A 23,641-nucleotide genomic window follows, 5' to 3' on the forward strand; every position below is an offset into this window, starting at 1 on the left:
CTGATGAACAGGTCACTCGCTCAGCTTTAGGGACACAGCAATGAAAAGGCAGACAAAATCACCAACTTCAAGGAGTTCACATTCTAGGGGTGGGAACAGACAATAAATGGGTAAATAATACAATAAACCAAATAATTTTTGCAACTCTAATCCTAACCATCAGAGGGAATCAAATAAGATACAGATGTAGGATGTGTGGGATGGGGTCTTTCTGCTAGGGTTATTGCGGAAGGCCTCTCTGACAAGTTGATATTGACTAAAGATCTGAAGCGTAAAAAGACAGTCATGCAAAGATCTGGGACAAAACTATTCCAAGCCTAAAAAAGGAAGTTCAGTAGTCTTAAAATGATAACATGCATGTCACATTCAGTGAGCAGGAAGAAGGCTATCAAGACCAGAGCCTAAAGTTAAAGGGAAGTGCTGACTATGAAGTGTCTTGGTTATACTCTGAGGATTTCAGGAAGTTAGCAGAATGTTAGGCAAGGAGAAATAGGATCTGATTTTTGCTGTGTGAAGATCATTCTGGCTGCTGTGTGATCCACAGCTGTACAGGGGACAGAAGTAGCAGAGAAATTAGGCTGGAGTCAGTTTCTGACATTCAAGTAAGAGACGATGATGGCCTGGAAAAGGGTTTCAGTAGAGCAGCTGCTAAGTTGTGGAAATCAGGAAATCTTAGATCCTGATTAGAACAGCATACTGATAAATGTGGGGATGTTGGAGTAAGAGAATGAAGAAGAATGACTTTTTTGAGGGAGGGTAGTTCTAGATAGGTAGGGAGGGGAACAAAAACTTCTTTTCAGTAATATTAAGTCTGAGATCTCTGTTGGAAAAACAAAAGATGTTAGAGTAGTAGTAAGACATGTGAATCTAGCATTAGGGGAGAGAGCTAGGCCAGAGAAATGTTGAGATTACTGACGGAACATACAGGTACATGAGAAAAGAAAATTAAATTCTGAGCCTAAGAGCACTTTAGCATCTAGAAGTCTATTAGAAGAGAAAGAACCAGAAAGGTGGATGAAAAGGCAAAAAATACGGTGCCACAGAATCCCAATTAATACTTCAAGAAGGAGAGAGTGGTCAACCATGGCAAAGGCCACAAAGAAATCAAGTGTGGTGAGGGTGGAGAATTTACTATTGGCTTCAGTATTGGTTGGTTTTAAGAGCTCTTTTGGAATCATAAGGGGCATAGCTGTACTGGACAGTAGAGAAGGGGAGGTGAGGAAATGGAACCAGGGTGAAAATGGAAGCAGAGACATTTGGGAGGGAGGTAGCAGAGTCATGAAATGGTATGGTAGCCAGAGAGGAACTGTATCCAAAGGCAATCCTTTGATTTGGTTTGTTTTTGAGGAATCTTAATAAAGGCAAGTGTAATGCTGGTATTTGTAATCCAATACATCATAATAGACTAATGACATAGGAGGAGCTGCTATTCAAAGAGGGAAGTATTTGCGAAGGTAAGAATTAGTGGGATCTTAGGACACAAGTAGTTGGACTAGTTTTAGATTATGAGCTGGGCCAATTCGATTCAAATAGAAGTGATGGCAGAGAAAATCAAAACAGATACTGGTGGTTTTGTAGAATTTGTGATACAAAGCTAACAAGTGAGTCCTGATCTGATTGCATATATTTTCTCTCTGAAATATGTTGTGATAGAGAAATCAGCTAGAACATGGAGAATGGTGGAGATTTGAGAAGAGAAAGTAGATTAATGTTGTCTCATTTAATGAGAATTTTAACCAAGGAATAGCTGTAGTATTGTCTGGTAGTAATGAAAGCCCCTGTGAAATTTTGGTGATGTATTGGAGGTGAGTACTATGAGCAATGTAGTGAAATTTTATCCATTCAGCTGCTCAGGTAAAGATGTGGAATAAGATGAAAAATAAGTTTAGTCAGGGTTGGGCTTTTGTCAGGAAAAGAAAATGAAGAAAAATGGGGATATGTTAAGAGTGTTTGCAAAAGAAATGGTTATAGTGCTTAACCAAGAATAGGTTAAGGAAGAAATTTTCAAAATGTCATGAGTGGGAAATAATAGCTATTGAAAAGAGTGATAGAGTCAATTAACTTGGAGTCTCCACAAGCTTGAGCAATTGTTGAAGTAAGAAATTAGACTAGGTGCACTGAAAAAAAAAAAGGAACATAATGGTTAAAAAATATGAAAGAAAAATGCTATAGAATAGAAATATACATAATGAGATCTGGAACATCATCATGTGAAGGATGGCTGGATAGTGAGGAGAGAAATACCATTGACCCCAAGAAGACTGAGAAACTGAGAGGTTTGTTGTTGATGAAAGCACAGCTGATTTGGCTGAATGTTTCTTGCACTTTGGGTCTTTTCAGTCCAATTTACACAATTGTTGTAGTAAGAACTAATTGGCAAGTAGCTAGATCTCTTGTTTAAATAGAAACTAAGAGGTAACTTCTCCTTAACTATTCTGAGTCTAGTCACTAATCGCACACTATTCATTTCTGTGTCAGAAATACTTGCACTAAGTTGAACTATGAAAACCCTGAACTATTCCCTTCAATCTGGGGGAATCTGAAGGACCTCACAAGTGGCCCAAGCTAGCCCAGAGCAGCTTCCAAGCTTTCCACCAACAGAAATTAGAATATGAGTTAACTCATGTTAACTCATTTTAGTTACTCTTACTCTATGCGGTGGTCCTGGGATAAATCTTGGCTAAGTGACACTCAAGATTTTCTGTTTAAGTCACAGAAAAGAACTCCAAAGTGACTAATAGCACAGTCAATAGAGTGCCCCAGTTGTTGTTTAGTCACTAAGACTAAACCACGGGGTTTCGAGACCCCGTGGACTGCAGTCCACCAGGTTCCTCTGTCCTTGGAATTTCTCATGCAAGAATATTGGAGGGAGTTGCCATTTCCTTCTCTAGGGGATCTGACTGATCCAGGGATTGAACCCCAGTCTCCTGCCTTGCAAGCGGATTCTTTACCATCTGAGCTACCAGGGAATCCTTGATTGGCCCTTGGACTTTGCAGTCTCTATGACAACTAGAGATTATATGTAAAATAATTGGCAATGTGCCTGTGGTATAGTAGGTGAGACATTAAGAATAATTATTTTAAAATAATAATAATTATTATTGAATTGTGGTAACAATTCCTATACTCCTAGTTTTCAGTATTAATCTAGATAATCTATTTTGGCTGCTGCTGCTGCTGCTAAGTCACTCTAGGGTGGGCCCAAGACCCAGAAAAATTGTCTGAGAGATAGAACTGTGACAAAAATTGCTCCAAAAAGAATTATCTCAGAGATTTAACTAGAACCAAAGAAAAAAGGAGCTCTCCTCTTAAGTTTTTAAGTCTGACTGAATGTATCTATCAGTGTACATTTGGTTATGACAATCATAAAATCCTGATACAATTAGCTTACAAAATAAAGGAAAAAAATCTTACATGATGTGTGCAATCCATAGGTAAAGAATTCTCCAGGGGCATATAAGCAGGATTTATTTGCATTCCTCTTGGATTTTCCTCTCTGTACCTTTTGTTTTTCCTCAGTTTATTTATCTTCTGGGCAATCAAATGACCACATAAGTCGCATTGTCTTACAACATCATAGAGAGACAAAACCTTCTCTTTGGTGGGTCTCCTTTAAAGACTGAGTAAATTCCTAGAAGACTCCAGTAACCTGCTAAACCTCCAGAACTGCAACACAAGCTCGTTCTTAAAACAATCTCTGGCTAAGGAAACGGGGCCACCAGGGTTGGCTTAAATTAATCAGAAACTTCCTCTTCCTTGTCAAAGAGTGGATGTCTAAAAAAAACCGCTGGGTTAGCAAGGACAAGCTGTGTGCATGGCTGGGAATAAGCTGTGAGACTGTCTGTTCAATAGCTGAGAATAAAGCCAGCATAGAACAAAGGCAAACTTATGGAGGGATGTTCACATGCAATATTACTTAGGAATTTATGGATGAGATGAGCCAACAAATTCCTTTCATACTTACACCCCATTATAAGCTAGGCTCTATCATCTAAAACCAAAAGTTCACTGGCTAAAATGCTTACTCAAAGCATTCCTCTGAATCTAACAGGTCTTTATTTTTACCCACATGAACTATAAAAATCCTTCAGCATTTCCTATCTCTGTTCTACCAGCTATTCTTATACATTCTCTTTTTTCTCACTTCTTGCCTTTTCTTATGCTGTCCTCTTCTTGCTACTTTGCTGCCTTCATGTCTACCTCTTAAAATCTTAACTTTCCTTCATAACTGTATTTCAAATGTCATCTTTTCCTAAAGTATTTCAGAAATGTCTCAATTTAGCAAGGTTTCTGCTTTACTCAAACTCCAGGGAGACTCTCTGACTAGCATTAAATATACATATATATGTGTGTGTGTATCTACTAAGATTTACTATAAAAACAGTATTGGCAATAAATATTTTTAATTATTCTCATAACACAGAAGAAAGTAAACAAAAGTTAAGTGACTTATACAATGTCTAGATGACAACTTGGGTTAATATTGAGATCCATATCCTTTCCCTCACTGTCTCTCGGATGTGCCTCACCTCACTGACTCACCATCATGTGGTCTCTTAAATAGTGTCTCACTTGACTTTTAGTTTCCTATGGCACATGTATGATTCTTTGCATACAACAAGTATCGAATAATTTTTTGGTTAATTGAACTGCTTGGTTTTATATCTTGTTTCTTGATTTATCAATAATTGTTGGTTGGCCAACAGAAGATACTTCTTTATATGAATACACATGGGCCAGTAGTGTCTACCTTTTTAGAAGTACATTCTGTACGCTGTGCTGTGCTGTGCTAAGTCACCTCAGTCATATCCAACTCTTTGCAACGTTATGGACTATAGCCCACCAGGCTCCTTCTGCCTATGGAACTCTCCAGGCCAGAGTACTGGAGTGGGTTGTTGTGCCCTCCCCCAGGGGGTCTTTCCAACCCAGGGATCAAACACATGTCTCCTAAATTAGTAGGTGGATTCTTTACCACTATGCCACCTGGGAAACCCACATTCTGTTTACAAAAAACAAATTCCCAATCATCATTGTCACCAGTTTGCACTGAATAAGCAATCTATGCAACCACTACAAAACAAGTAAGCTAATTTGATAAAGAGAATGTTTCAGCATACAATTTCAATGAAATAAATACCACATACAAGGGAGAGAAGATTGAAAGAAATTAGTATCAAGGGAGGAGGGAGGAGGGTTTAGGATGGGGAACACATGTATACCTGTGGCGGATTCATTTTGATATTTGGCAAAACTAATACAATTATGTAAAGTTTAAAAATAAAATTAAATTAAAAAAAATAAATAAAATGACAAAACAGAAATGTGAAAAAAAGAAAAAAAAAGAAATTAGTATCATTTCCTCAAACCCAAAAGTTGAATAATGATTAAGAAAATAGTAACCTTATGCTGTGGGATTAGACAGAGAAAATTAGTATAAATAACATATTTATGTAGAGAATTAGTCAAATTTGTTGTAAATATACTTCTTGAAATCTGAAAACAGACGAGGTAAAAAGAATTGTCACATCATTCAAACAACAAACAAAAAACTCACAAAAAAATAAACTTTCAATTAAAAAGCTAGATTTTTAACCTCATGTGATCTTTGTCTGATAATACTGGTGTTAGTGACTTGTTATAAAGTGGAAGTCCTTTGTACCAGAGAAAAGGAGGAAAGATATAATTCTCCTTTTTTGTAGTCTATTTGGGAATTAATAAATAGAAAAGAGATGCTTTCTCCAAACTTTTCTTAAAGTTTTAGGTTTAAAATGTCCGTTATTAACATTAACACAACTCAGCCCACTGATTTACTGATGAACAGTATCTACACTACACGATAGTCAGAATTCACTTTCTTTAGATGAAATGTTTAAAGTAAGAATCAAATTCTTTCATAATTTTTCTCATTTTCTAAAAGCTCTAAAACCATAAACAAACCAACAACAGCCCCTTCAAAATGTGTAGAAAGGGCTTGTATACGCTTTACAGATTCTAGAGATTAATAAATGAACAATGAGAAGGCAATAGCAATCAAAGAGATATTATCTTATCTCTTCCCTGCTTATTATTCCAGGAATTTGTGATTTCAACACAGAAGTCTGTCTAAATGCCTTAGAGTAGTGTGAGGCCTCTTCTGTCTTTCTTCACTTCATCTTTAACCTTTGATTTTTGGCTCAAAAGTAAAGTTATATTGTGTTATAATTTTTTCCTTTTTCTATAAGGTATAGAGCCCCTGAATCTGGTAGCTGTTAGTAATGCTAAAATAGTTAAAATTTAGCCATGAACTCATGAGAGTATTATGATATGTTGTGCTTCAAATGGGAAATCTGAAGATTTCACAGAAAATGCTATAGCAGATAAGATATGTAATTAGATGGATGTTTATAGAGATTAGGTAGATAAGTAGGTACGTAGATAGATAGAATAGTATAAGCCCTATAAAATTATGCATTTTTTCCTGCACCAATAAATAGTTTTTAAATGTTTATCTATTCTGTACCAGCTTCAAAAGGGCAGAAGAAAACACCATTTACTAGTCAAATGAAATTTCTTTTTTTGTCATCAGGTGCTATTATTGATTTTAATCTCACTGACCTCCTCAGGTCTGGAAACACTTACTGTTCTTTGCATTAGCAGAGGAGAATCTGTTCCTTCCTCTTTAAAACTTGGGTCCATACCGATTATATCCTCAATAATGTCCTCCATCTAGCAAAATATAATGCATTTAGAATATTGTGCATAATGATAAAAGTTGCTCTTCAGTCTGAATTCAGAGAGAAAGATTTTAGCAATCTTTAAAAGTAAATTTTAGAATATTTCAATTAAGGTTATATGTGTATCAAAACGCAGAATATTTTAGAATTTGAAGTAATCCTAACACTGTGATCTGTGTTGCTTTTCCTTACATTCGCTTCTGCCTACCGGCTGGTGATGGCTAAACAAATCACCCTTGGCTACTCCAGTGTCTGCATAAACAGAGTAGTTATCATGAATACCTTGAGCCAGAGCTTATATACTTCATTTGCAGACAGATGACTGCCTACAAATTTTATTTTTCTTTTAAAATATTTTGATAGCATCTTATAGGTGGATATTCAAACTTCATCCAATTAGTCCACATGAATAGAAACTACATGGAAATGTATTATCCAACTTTCTTTAATGATCACTAATAATAATAACTATAATACTATCAACAACAATACTAACTGTAGACACCATAAATAGTAACTAACACATATGATGCAGCAGGAGCTGTTCTAAATGCTTTGCACACATCAGCTCATTTATCTTCACAATGACAACATCATTGTCTTCACTGTATACATGAGGAAAGAAATTCAGTAACCTGTTTCAGATTATATAGCTAAAGAGTGACAAAGGCAGAATTGAAATCTAGAAATCTGATTCTACAGTCCTAACTTAAATCAGTTTTTCACTTCCTTTCTCAATTCCTTTCTAAAACAACCTTCCTTTTCTTCTGTACTTCAGCTGGAGGGAATATTAAAGCTTATATTTTTAAAAATACCATCACTTTCTCTCTCACTGTCTCTATCCCCCTACAGCTCTAGTTCTCCTCTTGGCCATTATATTTATTATCTTTAGTGAAATTTTAAAATATAATGTAGGTGCAGAGATAGTAAGAATGTGGAATTTATGTAACTGTAATACTCTAAATTTCCCATGACATGTGCAGAAACAACTAGGAATAAACAACTCTGGGAGATATAAAAAATATTTTATGATTTTGTTAATGTTATCCTCTAAGCAAGATTTCTGAGGACCTTAGAGAATCAAATGTTCACAAACATCTACTAAGATACTCCCAAAGGTGATATGCCAAAAAATTGGACTATTATTTATATATTTATTTAATAAATATTTATTAAACAATATTTACTTCAAGACCTTGGTTTAGTACATGCTATAAAAGCAAAGAGCACAAAGTATCTGCCTTCATAGAACTCAAACTACTGAAGAAACAGACAAGAAACAGCTTAATAACAAACAGTGGTATGAAGATATTAAAGCAGGTTAGGAATAGAGCTTGAAAAGAGTGAATGTTATTATATGAATGAGCCAAGGATTTACTGATATTTGAACAAAGACAAGAATAACATGAGGAAATGGTTGTGCTTTGAAAGAAAGCATAAAAGAAGACCTAAAGGTAGAAACAAGCTCATGTCTTTGAGGAAGAGTGAGGGGCCAAGGGGAATAGAAAAGAGTGAGCAAGAGGAAGAAAGAGTTGAGATAAAGATGAAACGTAGGTAAGGAATTTACATGGTAGAATCCTATGTACCAGTAGAGTCCAGCATAAATTTCCGCAACAGTGGGAATGTCCTATATCTGCACTGTCCGATACAATAGCAAATACATATGGCTATGAGCACTCGAAATGTGGCCAATGTTACTAAGGAACTGAAGTTTTAATTTTATTCAATTTTTAAAGATTACATTGAATTTGGATTAACTTTAAAAACAAACAAACAAACAAAAACACGTGTCGTTGGGTACCATACCAGAGTGCAGCTCTAGGCCCTATTTGGAACTTTAGAGGTTCGTGTGCACTGAGTGATCTTTAAAGCATCTAGGAAAATAAATATGCGTACTTTGTTTCCTTTGGTCTGTCTACTCTCTGAAAGTTTTCAAGTATATTATTGATTGTTACCTACCTCAAGTTTCAGTTTTATGATATTTTTCTTATTAATATTCCACCATTGAATGGACAACAAATTTGTATTGAATAGATGTGGAAAAGACCTGAGGAAAGAAGGATGCTAAACACAATTCATGGTATATGGTTTAACTTTGGAGTACTTATAGTTTCCCTAAAAATTTCTCAAATAATTTATCCCTTTCTTTCTGTAAGATTACAATATAAATGATCCGGTCTCTTACATTAGTGGGGGTTTCCCAGGTGGCTCTCGTGGTTAAAAAAAAAAAGAACCCTGCTATCAATGCAGGAGACATAAGAGATGTGGGTTCAATCCCTGGATTAGGAAGGTCCCCTGGAGGAGGGCATGGCAACCTTGCCTCCATGGCAATTCCTGCCTGGAGAATCCCATGGACAGAGGAGCCTGGTGGGCTACAGTCCATAGGGTCACAAAGAGTTGGATACAACTGAAGTGACTTAGCACACATGCATGCTTACATCTATAATTTTTCCCTCTTGTCTATAAACATGATCATTTATTCTATTCTAGATAGAAACCCTGCTTTTGTACATGTCAAATTTCATCTTTCTTGGAGACTCTGCTTTTGCCTTTAATAACACCTCTATTCCTCATTTCTGTCATCCACCAACATGACTATTATTTCACCTAATGATGCTGGCTTATTGGAGATGCTGGCTCTTCTATTATCCTAAATTGACTTTAAAGTCTAATCCAAAGCATTGTTTCACAGCTTCCAGGAATCTTCACAACTAATCACCTTGGAATCCAATTGTTATTTTAAGAAAGGCAACATACATAACATTTTTTTTTTTTACCAGATGAAACAGAGTTAACCGATTAGATATAAGAAATCAGCAAAATAAGCATCATAAAAGTAATAAATGAAGATGATAAAATACAAAGGAACCACAAAATATTTTGACTAAAGTAAAAATGGTGATAATAGGCATGGAAAAATGAGACTCAAGGACAAAGGAAGAGATTTGTAAGATTTGAAAGATTAAAAGTAAAGGTCTACTTTTAAAAGACCAAGAATTAAGCTTTTCAACAATTCTGGGAGCAAGAAGACAGCAGGATAACATTTGAAGTGTTAAAGATAAAGACTTTTGAACCTAGACATTTATAACCAATAAAATATTCTTTAAATATGTGCATAAGATAAAATTTTTCTTAGACATGAAAACTCAGAACTTTTAGAGCAAAAAAACCTTTGGAAAACACTTTTAGAAAATACACTAATCATATAATAAACTATGAAATGACTATAAAATATAAGAATGAGTGCTCATCATGTCCAACTCTTTGTTACCCCATGGACTGTAGTCCACCCGGCTCCTGTCCATGGGATTATCCAGACAAGAATATTGGAGTGGGTGGCCATTTCCTCCTCCAGGGATTTTCCCAAGCCAGGATCCCACATCTCTTGTGTCTCCTGCATTGGCAGACAGATCCTTTATGACTGAGCCACCTGGGAAGCCCAAGTGACAGTAAAACATTTTTGATCTAAATAAGAAAAATGTGTGTATGTGTATACATATTAATATTTGAATATATAAATTTATTCTAAAATATCAGTTCAGAAAGATAGGTGAGAAGAAGGAGATAAGATCAAACTCAGGAAGCTGTTTACCTATAGATATAACACAGATATTGCTAAACAGTGATACAGATAAATAAAAAAATATAACTATGTGTCTTAAGTTAGGAGTAACAAAAAAAGAAAACCTTAGCCAATGGAGGATAGAAAAAAAGATTGCAAATAAGGAAACAGAAAGCATAGTAAATAAAAATGTGAAAAAGATAACAATTACATACTAATGGTAAAGTAACTATAAGAATGTAAATGACAGCATGAAAAGGCAAAAAGATATGACACCAGAAGATGAGTCCCCCAGGTAGGAATGTGTCCAGTAAAGTACTGGGGAAGAGCAGAGGACAATAACACCTCTATTAAGCAGAAACAATGCTCAGTTGTGTCTGTTGATGAAAGTAAAGTCTGATGCAGTAAAGAACAATATTGCACAAGAACTTGGCATGCTAGGTCCATGAATCAAGGTAAATTGGACATAGTTAAGTAGAAGATGGCAAGAGTGAACATCAACATCCAGGAACTGGTGAACTAAAATGGATGGGAATGGGCAAATTTGATTCAGATGACCGTTACATCTACTATCACAGGCAAGAATCCCTTAGAAAAAATGGAGTAGTCCTCATAGACAACAAAAAAGCCCAAAATGTCGTACTTTGGGCAACCTCAAAAACAACAGAGTGATCTTGGTTTCTTTCCAAGGCAAACCATTCAGTATCACAGTAATCCAAGTCTATGCCTCAATCATTGATGCCAAAGAAGCTGAAGTTGACCAGTTCTATAAAGCCCGACAACATCTTCTAGAACTAAGACCAAAAAAAAGATGTCATTTTCATCATAGGGGATTGGAATGCAACAGGAGGAAGTTGAGAGATACCAGGAATACCAGGCAAATTTGGACTTGGAGTACAAAATGCAGCAGGGCAAAAGATAACAGAGTTTTGTCAAGAGAACATGCTTGTCATAGCAAACACCCTTTTCCAACATCACAGATAGTCAATACCAAAATTAGATTGATTATGAAATTTGCAGCCAAACATGCAGAAGCTCTATAAGAAAGTCAGCTAAAGCAAGACATAGAGCTGACTGTGGTTCAGATAATGAACTTTTTAATACAAACGTCAGTCTTAAATTGAAGAAAGTAGGGAAAACCACTAGGCCATTCAGGTATGACCTAAATCATTTCCTTTATTATTATACAATGGAGGTGACAAATAGATTCAAGGGATTAGATATGGTAGAAAGAGTGCCTGAAGAACTATGGACGGAAGTTTGTAACATTATACAAAAGCAGTGACCAAAAGTAACCAAAAGAAAAAGAAATGCAAGAAGGAAAAATGGTTGTCTTAGGAGGATTACAAATAACTGAGGAAAGAAAAGAATTGAAAAGCAAGGGAGAAAGGGAAAGATATGCTCAAGTGAATTAATTCCAGAAAATAACAAGGAGAGATAAGAAGGCTTTCTTAATGAACAATGCAAAGAAATAGAGGAAAACAATAGAAGGGGAAAGACTAGAAATTCTTCAAGAAACTTGGAGATATCAAGGAAACATTTCTTTCAAGGATATTTCAAGGATAAACATTTCATTCAATAAAGAACACAAATGGTAAAGACCTAACAGAAGCTGAAGATATTAAGAAGAGGTGGCAAGAATACACACAAGAACTATACAAAAAAAGGCCTTAATTACCCAGATAACCATGATGCTGTCGTCATTCACCTAAGCCACACATCCTGGAGTGTAAGTAAAGTGGGCCTTAGGAAGCATTATTATGAACAAAGCTAGTGGAGGTGACAGAATGCTAGTTGAACTATTTCAAATCTTAAAAGATGATGCTGTTAAAGTGCTGCACTCAATGTGTCAGCAAATTTGGAAAACTCAGCAATGGTCATAAGACTGGAAAATGTCAGTTTTCATTACAGTTACAAAGAAGGCCAATGTTAAAAAATGCTCAAACTACCATACAATTGCACTCATTTCACATGCTAGCAAAGTTATGCTCAAAATTCTTCAAGCTAGGCTTCAGCAGTACATGAACCAATAACTTCCAGATGTACAAGTTGGGTTTTGAAGAGGCAGAGGAGCCAGAGATCAAATGGCCACCATTCATTGGATCACGGAGAAAGCAAGGGAATTTCTGAGAAACATCTGCTTTTCCTTTATTGACTACACTAAAGCTTTTGACTGTGTGGATCATAACAAATTGTGGGAAATTCTTAAAGAGATGGAAGTACCAGACCACCTTACCTGTCTCCTGAGAAACTGAGACATCTATAAACGGGTCAAGAAGCAGCAGTTAGAACCAGACATGGAAGACTGGTTCAAAATCGAAAAAGGAGTACAACAAGGCTTTATATTGTCACTCTGCTTATTTAACTTATATGAAAAATGCCAGACTGGATGAATCATAAGCTGGAATCAAGATTGCTGGGAGAATTATCAACAATCTCAGATATGTAGATTATACCACTTAATGGCAAGAAGTGAAGAGGAACTAAAGAGCCTCTTGATGAGGGTGAAAGAGAAGACTGAAAAAGCTGGCTTACAACTCAACATTCAAAAAAGCTAAGATCATTGCATCAGGACTCATCACTTCATGGCAAATTGATGGGGGAAAAGTGGAAACAGTGACAGATTCTATTTTGGGGGGCAGGGTTCCAAAACCACTGCGGATGGTGACTGCAACTATGAAATTAAAAGACACTTGTTCCTTGGAAGGAAAGCTATGACAAACCTAGACAGCATATTAAAAAGCAAAGACATCACATTGCTGATAAAGTGATAGTCAAAGCTATGGTTTTTCTAGTAGTCATGTACAAATGTAAGAGTTAGACGATAAAGAAGGCAAAACACTGAAGAATTGATGCTTTCAAATTGTAAGTGCTGGAGAAGACTCAAGAGTCCCTTGGACTGCAAAGAGATCAAACCAGTCAAAATTAAAGGTAATCAACCCTGAACATTCATTGGAAGGACTGATGCTGAGCTGAAGATCCAATACTTTGGTCATCTGATGTGAAGAGCCAGTCATTGGGAAAGACCCTGATGATGAGAAAGACTGAAGGCAAAAGGAAAAGGGAGCAGCAGAGGATGAGACAGTTAGATAGCATCACTGATTCAATGGACATGGATTTGAGTGAACTCCGGGAGATGGTGGAGGACAGAGGAGCCTGGCATGCTGCAGTTCATGGGGTCAAAAAGAGTTGGAGACCACTTAAGGACTGAACAACAAAAACAACAAAGTAGTTAACATACTGCTGGAGAAATTATTATTCAAACTGGATTTTTTCAAAGGTATTTTAATGTTTTGTCTATAAGGGACACATTTAAAATAAAACAATGGGGAAAGCTGAAATTAAAGTGCAAAGGTGTACTACAACGATGACCAAAGGGAAGTAACAGTAGGAATGTTAATATTAGACTATATGAAATTCAAGATACATTGAAGGAAAAATAATACCAAGTGACCATGAATACATATGTACCTAAAATAAAAAATCTATAGCAACATCTGTCAGAAATCTATGAAAAAAATCAGTAATTGTAGTTGAATACTTTAGTTCACCCCTCTTCAAATCATAAACCTGAATTAAACTTTCTCTTCACCTATTCTATAGGCCATATCTGGTTCCTGTCATGCTCTATATCACATCACTTCTGAAATCTTAAATTCCATTATCTTACTCATCAAATGCAGTATTCCAGTTAGTCCAGTCTAGACTCTCTATGACTGATCAGCTGAAATTTTTTATTTTATGACTCTCTATGCCTTTACCCTATTAACTTTTTGCCCAATCATCATCAATATCCCAGGAGTTCAATCTTTCCACTTCGGTTAACTCTGAATTCAAAGTAGAATGGCTCTTGCCCACCATCTTACTGAAATGTCTTTTGTTGCTATTTTCTTTGACTACTTGGCTGATCAATTCAGTAGACATTTATCAGTCCTATTTTTTCCACCACATTTGAGTGTGGGGGTCATTTCCTCCTTCTTTAAATCAGCTCCTTCAGTGGCACCGCACTAGCTATCCTTTTAGTTTATCTTTACAGACCTTTTCCTCTCACCACTCCTTAAATGTTGGCGATTCCCTCATTCCCAACCTTGGTTTACTACTCTTATTGTATTCATGTTCTCCAGGAGCTTTCTTTCTCATCCAAATTTTCAAGTACTAGCTAGAGGCTGAAGACTCTTAAATCTCTTTCTCCCTCTTGATTATTCCTCCTCAAGGCAAACTTGTATATCTAGCACTCACTATCATTTCTGCTTGATGGTCTCATAGATACACAGTTCTAACATGTTCTAATATAAGGCCTCCTGAGAAATCTGTATGCAGGTCAAAAAGCAACAGTTAGAACCATATGTGGAACAACAAACAGACTGGTTCCAAATCAGGAAAGGAGTACGTCAAGGCTATATATTGTTACCCTGCTTATTTTACTTATATGCAGAGTACATCATGAGAAATGCTGGGCTGGATGAAGCACGAGCTGGAATCAAGACTGCTGGGAGAAATATCAATAACCTCAGATATGGAGATATACCATACTTATGGCAGAAAGTGAAGAAGAACTAAAGAGCCTCTTGATGAAAGTGAAAGAGGAGAGTGAAAAAGTTAGCTTAAAACTCCACATTCAGAAAACTAAGATTATGGCATCTAGTCCCATAGTTTATGATAAATAGATGGGGAAACAGTGGAAACAGTGGCAGACTTTACTTTGCCAGACTCCAAATTGGCAGACTCCAAAATCACTGCAGATGGTGACTGCAGCCATCAAATTAAAAGACACTTACTCCTTGGAAGAAAAGTTATGACCAACCACGACAGCATATTAAAAAGCAGAGACATCACTTTGCCAACAAAGGTCCATCTAGTCAAAGCTACAGTTTTTCCAATAGTCATGTATCGAAGTGAGAGTTGGACTATAAAGAAAGCTAAGCACCAAAGAATTGATGCTTTTGAACTGTGTTGTTGTAGAAGACTCTTGAGAGTCCATTGGACTGCAAGGAGATCCAACCAGTCCATCCTAAAGGAAATCAGTTCTGACTATTTATTGGAATGACTGATGTTGAAGCTGAAACTCCAATACTTTGGCCACCTGATGCGAAGAATTGACTCATTTGAAAAGACCTTGATGCTGGGAAAGATTGAGGGCAGAAAGAGAAGGGGACGACAGAGGATGAGATAGTTAGATGATATCACCGACTTGATGGACAAGAGTTTGAGAAAACTCCCAGAGTTGGTGATGATAGGGAAGCTTGGTGTGCTGCAGTCCATGGGGTCACAAAGAGTCAGACAAGACTGAGTGACTGAAATGAACTGAACTGAATATAAGGCCTCATTTCTCACTGTGCTATGGAAATAACCTCCCCACTGATCCCTCTCTCACTCCAGGCTTCTTCTCCTACTAGCTGATAGAGTGATATTAAAGTCAAATCCGATTATGTCACCATAGTCCCCACATTTGAGCATTTCAAGTATTTGGAATTACTTAACATGGAGTACCAGCCTTTCTGTGATTTGTCTATTGCCCAGTTCTCTGGTGTCACCTTCTGTCAATTTTGCCTCTCATTTTCTCCTCACTTCATGTTTCTTTGCTCATGCAATCTTACTTAGATAAATTGCCCCACTAGTCATCTTTGTCTAAGTCTACTTGACAGACCTCCAAATCAGCATGGTACTTCTACACTCCTACGTATACCATTGTCCTTTCTACATAATAGTATATTTGTTTCATTTTTTTTTCTCTTCCCTTCAACTTAGAACTCTTAGAAAGTATAGAGGATAAGAAAAACAAGACAAGGAATAATAAATGGCAACCCACTCCAATACTCTTGCTTAGAAAATTCCATGGATGGAGGAGCCTGGTGGGCTACAGTCCATGGGGTCACAAAGAGTAGGACAGGACTGAGTGACTTCACTTTCACTTTTCACTTTCAGCATAAAGATGCTATAAAGATGCTATGATAAAAGCAATTTTTATTCATATGACATAGCTGTTACTATAAAGATGCTATGATAAGAGCAATTTTTATTCATATGACATAGCTGTTACTATGAAAACTCAGAGAATTAGGCACCTAATCCACATAGAGTATCCCCAGGGAAAGAAGAAACCTGAAATGAATTCCAAAGAGTCAGTTGGAATTATAAGTGGAGACTGAATGAGTAGTTGGTAAAGAAAGGTTATAAGGAAGAAGAACCTGTCCACTGTGAAAGTCACACATGGACCATATAGTTGAAGAACAGAGCTCCATGCAAATGTGAAATGATAAGTTTGGGTCAGGTGGCAAGGATTAAGTGGGAAAGAGTCCTGTGTACCCATGAGTTCAAATTTGAATTTTATCCTGGAAAGACCCAGGCTATAAAATGCTTATTTGACTTTATACTTGATTGTCTTACCTTTAATCACCAAGTTACTCTTAATTCCAACTCCTAAATCCTGAATCTATGGAGGCTGTTACAGATTTATTCTGTGGTAGCTTTGATTTCTGGGGTCTTATTTGAATTAATGATGTGTTGGCGTGCTGCGATTCATGGGGTCGCAAAGAGTCGGACACGACTGAGCAACTGATCTGATCTGATCTGATCTGATCTCTGATGTCACAGGAGGATAAGCATAGAAGAAAGAAATACCCAAAAATTGGCAACCACCATCTCCTGAGCATTCACACTGCCCTTGTGTTAGAAACTTTTAAAATGTAAGTGACATCACTAAGTGACATCACTAAGATGGAAACACAGGTAGTTCCTGAATTCAATCCACCTCCTGAGAAGAACAATTAATGTCTATTCAAAAACAAAACACCACTAAGAGAATCCTAGAGCATGGGGATGAGGCTGAAATACCCCCTGAAACTCAGAGATCAAGGCAGACTGCATCAGAAGGTGAGAGAAGCAGCTGCACGTTGATCTCATTGACCCTCCCCTAGTGATAGGGACAGAACGAAGGGACAAAATAGGTGATTAAATACTTAATCCCACTAGGGGAATATAGGTAGAAAAAGATGGAAAGCTCCTGTAAATTAAGCATTACTAAAGAAAGCAGGTTTGCTAAACCAAAAACCAAGCAGGTTTGCTTAGCAACAAAACCATACAACAGAAACACGAGACATGCCCCCAAACAATAAAGCAATGGTGGCATGAGACCCGCATCCTCCCCAATAAGCTCAATAAGTTAGTGACCCTCCCAAACAGGCTCTGTGAACACAACAAACAATTATTTATGGGAAGGTGACTTTTCAAAATGAAAGACCCTCATTGTACTGAGACTTGAAAATATTTTTCCAAAGTGCTATGACAGTCCCGCCCTAACCATACAGGAAGGGACAAGTAAAGTCCACTGCCCTGTGTGAGGGAAGAACTAATGATGGAAACAAGGTGTCTACTCAAGAAAGACAGAGAAGGTCTTCTCCCACTCCCCACTTTTCCTTTGGTTATAACTATAGCCCACTAAGTTCTCAGGGTGCAGCATTTCTTGCTCACCAACTTGTAAGTCTCAAAAGCATCCTATTCTAGTAAATCTCTTCTCACCTACCACTTTGCTTTTGCTGGACTCTTTGCATTGAGACATGAAGTACTGTGGTTCCAGAACTCTTTGGAGCCCTGGAAACGACACCTATTGGTTTCACTAAGACAGTACAACGCTATGCAGAGAGGTCTCTGACCCCTGGTTGCTCCAGTGGGAAAAGAGAACCCAGCAGGGACAATCAGTCACCTTCAACATTGTGAAGTTGCTTTGTGGGAGCCCCTACTTTGATTTCTTACCATGGGAATTGAGAGGAATCTATGGGATCCAGTTGCTGAGAATCTATGATAGAGAAGCAGGGAGGGCTTGTAACACCAACACACAGATCTTGGCAGATAGTCCTTTAATGCCTGAGGAGCAACCCCAACCAGCAGCTTCACTTGTCAGCAGAACCAAATCAGGGGTACACTCTGACCAGATAATTGGTTGGGGGGGGGGTTCAGATTTGACTGATTCAGATCCTCAAAGGAGTTTTATCAGTTGTAGAGCCCATTTGCCCATACTCAGGCAAGATGATGAGTCAGAGGCCCCTGGCAGCCTCATCTGACCAGAAGAGCTAGGGACAACTCCTGAAAGCTGTGTGGTACGGTGGTGCTCAAGCCAAGAGGCAGGTGGATAAGCCGAGCAGATCACCCCCAGAGCAAAGCCAATACCAGTCATGGATCTTCCCATGCAGGCACAGACAAAAAGATTAATTCATAGCCAAGGCTGAGGGTAGCTCCTGGCCTCTCTCTAACCTGAAAACATCTTTGGAAAATTGAAAATAGCCTGGAGAGGCCCAATCCCTTCCCTCCCAGGCATAGGGGCTGAAAATAGCTTCACCCACTGTGAATAGTGTCCTCTGACTCCAACTGATCAGAAAGGTTAGCAAAATTACCTGAAAGCTGTACAGCACAGCCACACTCAAGCTGAGCAAAAAGCAAACAGAACTGGAGAGCAAAGCCAGTGGCGCTGTTCAGCCAAGGAACTTGGGTGTGGATCAGATTGAGTTAAGATCACAAAGAGCTTTACTGGTTTTAGAGCAGCTTCTCTTACTATCTGGGCAAGGAATCTAATTAATAGTCTTGCTCATCATTGAATACAGCCTTCAATCTATCCTTCCAGGGAGCTTAACCAGAGCACAAGGAAAGATACATGGCCCATTCAATAGCCCCACATACAGTGGCACTTGAACAGAAAACACAACCCATGATTTCCTCTCTAGGGTAAAATCAGTGGCCTCACCCTACCAAGGGATTCAGTGCATATTCAGGCCTTAGTCAGGCCCCCAGACAATGAACTGCATAGGCCCAGGGCCCTGGCCTGCTTCTCTGCCAGGAGAGGGAAGCTAATTCATAGCTCCATCTGCTGTATCTGCTACATTCAATCCCAACTATCTACTTCAGTTCAGTTCAGTTCAGTTGCTCAGTCATTTCCGACTCTTTGTGACCCCATGAACCCCAGCACGCCAGGCCTCTCTGTCCATCACCAACTCCTGGAGTCCACCCAAACCCATGTCCATTGAGTCGGTGATGCCACCCAACCTTCTCATCCTCTGTCGTCCCCTTCTCCTCCTGCCCTCAATCTTTCCCAGCATCAGGGTCTTTTCAAATGAGTCAGTTCTTCACATCAGGTCACCAAAGTATTGGAGTTTCAGCTTCAACATCAGTCCTTCCAATGAACACCCAGGACTGATCTCCTTTAGAATGGACTGGTTGGATCTCCTTGCAGTCCAAGGGACTCTCAAGAGTCTTCTCCAACACCACAGTTCAAAAGCATCAATTCTTTGGTGCTCAGCTTTCTTTATAGTCCAACTCTCACATCCATACATGACCACTGAAAAACCATAGCCTTGACTAGACAGACTTTTGTTGTAAGCCTTATCAGAGAATTCAAGCAACTACGAAGTCCATTCAACAGCCTCACTTGTGTAAGGAACAAAGTCAGCAGTCCTATCCAGCTGCTCTCAGCTGGTGGCACAACCCCCAATCCATGTCTGGCACAAATAGATCATAATAACAGGAATTACCTGCACAAAGACTTTAGTGGCAGACTCACCCAGAAACCAAAACTGAGCAGCCTTGTGAAGAACTGTCATTGACAAAGCAAGCCTGTAAAGTCTGCAAGGGCAGCCCTATTAATCAGATGCACAGAAACCAACACAAGGCATTAAGGATCACAAAAACTCAGATAAATATGGTACCACCAAAGTAAACTAATAAAACTCAGATAACTAACTCTAAATAAATGGAGATCTTTGAACTGTCTGATAAATCAATAAAGAATTCAAAATAATCCTTTTAAGGAAGTTTAGTAACCTACATGAAAAAAAAATGATGTCCTTTTTATTATAGAGCACTGGGATCCAAAAGTAGGAAGTCGAGATACCTGGAGTAACAGGCAAATTTGGCCTTGGAGTACAAAACAAGCAGGTCAAAGGCTAACAGAGTTTTGCCAAGAAAATGCACTGATCACAGCAAACACCCTCTTCCAACAACACCAGAGAAGACTCTACACATGGACATCACCAGATTGTCAATACTGAAACAAAATTAAGAAATATAATAATCTATTATTAATAATTCAATACAAAAACATATAAATTTTAACAGCAATAATCGAGGAGAAGTACAAAGAATACAAATTCTACTGAAGTTACTTGCTATCAATTTAAAATAAGGTATTACTAGCTGGATTTAGAAAAGACAGAGGACCCAGAGATCAAAATGCCAACATCTGTTGGATAATAGAAAAAGAAAGAGAATTGCAGAAGAACATCTACTTCTGATTCACTGACTACGCTAAAGCCTTTGACTGTGTGGATCAAACAAACTGGAAAATTCTTAAACAGATGGGAATACCAGACCACCTTAACCTGCTTCCTGAGAAACCTGTATGCAGGTCAAGAAGCAACCATTAAAATCTGACATGGAACGATGGACTGGTTCAAAATTTGAAAAGGAATATGTCAAGGCTTTATGTTGTCACCCTGCTTATTTAACTTCTATGCAGAGTACATCACACAAAATGCCCAGCTGGATGAAGCACAAACAGGAATCAAGATTGCAGGGAGAAATATCAATAACTTCAGATATGCAGATGACACAACCATTATGGCAGAAAGTGAAGAGGAACTAAAAAGCCTCTTGATGGAAATAAAACAGGAGAGTGGAAAAGTTGGCTTAAAACTCAACATTCAGAAAATGAAGATCGTGGCCAGTTCCATCACTTCATGGCAAATAGATGGGGAAACAATGGAAACAGTGACAGACTTTATTTTCTTGGGGTCCAAAATCACTGCAGGTGGTGATTTCAGCCATGAAATCAAAAGACCCTTGCTCCTTGGAAGAAAAGTTATGACACAGCTAGATAGATACCTCTAGTGGTGCTAGAGGTAAAGAACCCATCTGCCAACACAGAAGACATAAGAGACAGGGGTTCAGTCTGTGAATTGGGAAGATCCCCTGGAGAAGGGCATAGCATCCTCACTCCAGCATCCTGCCTGAAGAATCCCGTACCTGGATCACTACAGTTGATTGTTGCAAGAGACTGAAGCAACTGAGCACGTGGAAAACACAGGGAAAATCTTATACTAATTACACAAAAGAACTTGATAAAGAAGTCAAAGTATGTTGATTCCAAAAGACAAAACAAAACAAAACAAAAAGATAGCAGGATAAGAAACAGAGACTGTTGAAGCTACCAAACAACCAGAAAGCAACTAATAACATTTTGTTGTAGTAAGCCCTTACAGCTTCCTAGGTGGTGCCTGCCAAGGCAGTAGATGCAAGAGACACAGGTTTGATCCCTGGGTCAGAAAGATCCCTCAGAGTAGAAAATGGCAATTCACTCCAGTATTCTTGCCTGGAAAATTCCACGAACAGAGGAACCTGGTGGGCTACAGTCCAGGAGGTTGTCAGACATGACTGAGCGCAAGCACACACAAGCCCTTACCTATTAGTAATTGTTTTAAATATAAACAGATTAAATTATCCAATTCAAAGACATAGTGTGAATGAGTGGATTAAAAAAAAAAGATTCAACAACCACTGTCTCTAGGAGACTCACTTTCACTGTAAGGACAAACAGGGATTGAGAGTGAAGGGATAGAAAAAGACATTTCAAACAATGGCAACTAAAAGAAAGTAGGAATCGTTTACATTGATTACATCAGACAAAACAGACAAAACTAAAAATGGCAAAAAAAAAAAAAAAAAGAGAGAGAGAAACAAGGGAAGTCATTATATAAAGGTAAAGCGGTCAATACAACAAACTGATATAACAATTTATGAGCCCAACATCAGAGCATATAAATATATAAAGCAACAACTAACAGAGCTAATGAGAAAAATAAACAGTATAATAATTATAAACAATAATATCTGAAGACTTTTTACCACTCTCAACAATGGACAGATTATCCACACAGAGAATCAATAAAGAAACAGTAGATTTGAACAAATTCAAAGGATCATAAAGGGCAACACAGAACAACTATATTTTTCAAAAAATTGTGAAACCTAGAAGAAATGGAAAAGTTCTTAGAAGCATAAAACTTATTAAGACTGAATCAAGAAGAAGTAGAAAATCTGAATATACCAATTACTAGTGGAGATTGAATTAAATTAGTAATAAAAAATTCCCCAATGAGAAAAACCCAGGACCAGATGGCTTCACTGGTGAATTTTACCAAACATTTCAAGAAGAATAAACACCAATCCTTCTCAAAGTCTTCCCAAAAAATCAAAGAGGAAGGAACACTCTCTAACTGATTTTATGAGGCCAGCATTATCCTGATACTAAAATCAGAAAATGAGATTACTAAAAAAGAAAGCTACAGGCCAATATCCCTGATGAATATAGATGCAAAAGTTTTCAATAAGATACTAGCAAACTAAACTCAGTGCATATTAAAAGCATAATTCACCAGTGATCAACCTATGGAAAGGGGAAAAAAATGTCTGCAAACCATACATCTGATAAGGAATTAATAACCAAGACCTATAGAAAAGCTCCTAAAACAACAGTAAAAATGCAATTTAAAAAATGAGAGAAGGAGCTGAATACATATTTCTCCAAAGAAAAATAAACAAAAGGGCAACAGGTACATGAAAAGATGCTTAACGTCATTAGTTATTAGGGGAATGCAAATTCAGACCACAATGAGATATCACCTTATACCTGTGAGAATACCAATCACAAAAAGATAAGATAATAATGCTGGCAAGAATGTGGGGAAAAGGTTACCCTTTTATGATATTGGTGAGATTGTAAATTGATACAGCTACTATAGAAAACAGTATTCAGGATCCTCAAAAAAATTAAAACTAGAACTACCATATGATAACGAAATTCCACTCCTGGGAATATACCCAAAGCTAATAAAAACAATACCTTGAAAAGATATCTGCAGCCCCATGTTCATAGTATTTACAAAACCAAGATATGAAAGCAACCTGTGTCCTTCCATCAGTGAATGGCTAAAGAAACTGTGAAATAAACAAGAATGCCATTTAGGCATGAAAAAAACAAGGAAATCCTATCATTGGCAACAACATGAATAGGCCTTGAGGGCATTATGCCAAGTGAAATAAGTCAGACAGAGAAAGACAAATAGTGTGTGATCTCACTTATATATGGATTATGAAACAAAAACAAAAAAACCTCATAGAAAAAGAGATCAGACTTGTAGCTACCAGAAGTGGGGTGGCGGAATGTGGTATGGAATTGGAGAAAGGTGGTCACAAGATCCAAACTAAAATTATAAGATAAATAACTACTAGGGGTATAATGCACACAATGCGACAACTGTATTTAACAATGTTATATGATATACAGGAAAGTTTTCAAGAGGACTTTTTTTTTCTTCTTTTC

General features: G+C 37.6%; 1 protein-coding gene across 5 annotated transcripts in view; it reads right to left on the minus strand.

Annotated features, from left to right (window-relative positions):
• TFEC (transcription factor EC) overlaps nt 1-23,641 on the minus strand; it is a 99,789-nt gene that overhangs the window by 43,512 nt on the left and 32,636 nt on the right. For 4 of the 5 annotated variants that reach the window (XM_070369581.1, XM_005907742.3, XM_070369583.1 and 1 more), the window contains exon 3: nt 6,619-6,705. The exons of the other annotated variant lie outside the window; for it this stretch is intronic. In XM_070369581.1, the coding sequence (XP_070225682.1) occupies nt 6,619-6,705 (87 nt within the window). The remainder of the gene's footprint in view (nt 1-6,618; nt 6,706-23,641) is intronic. 5 annotated transcript variants of the gene reach the window in all.

This window comes from Bos mutus, chromosome 4, assembly GCF_027580195.1.
Source record: "Bos mutus isolate GX-2022 chromosome 4, NWIPB_WYAK_1.1, whole genome shotgun sequence".
In the NCBI taxonomy this organism is placed as follows: Eukaryota; Metazoa; Chordata; class Mammalia; order Artiodactyla; family Bovidae; genus Bos; species Bos mutus.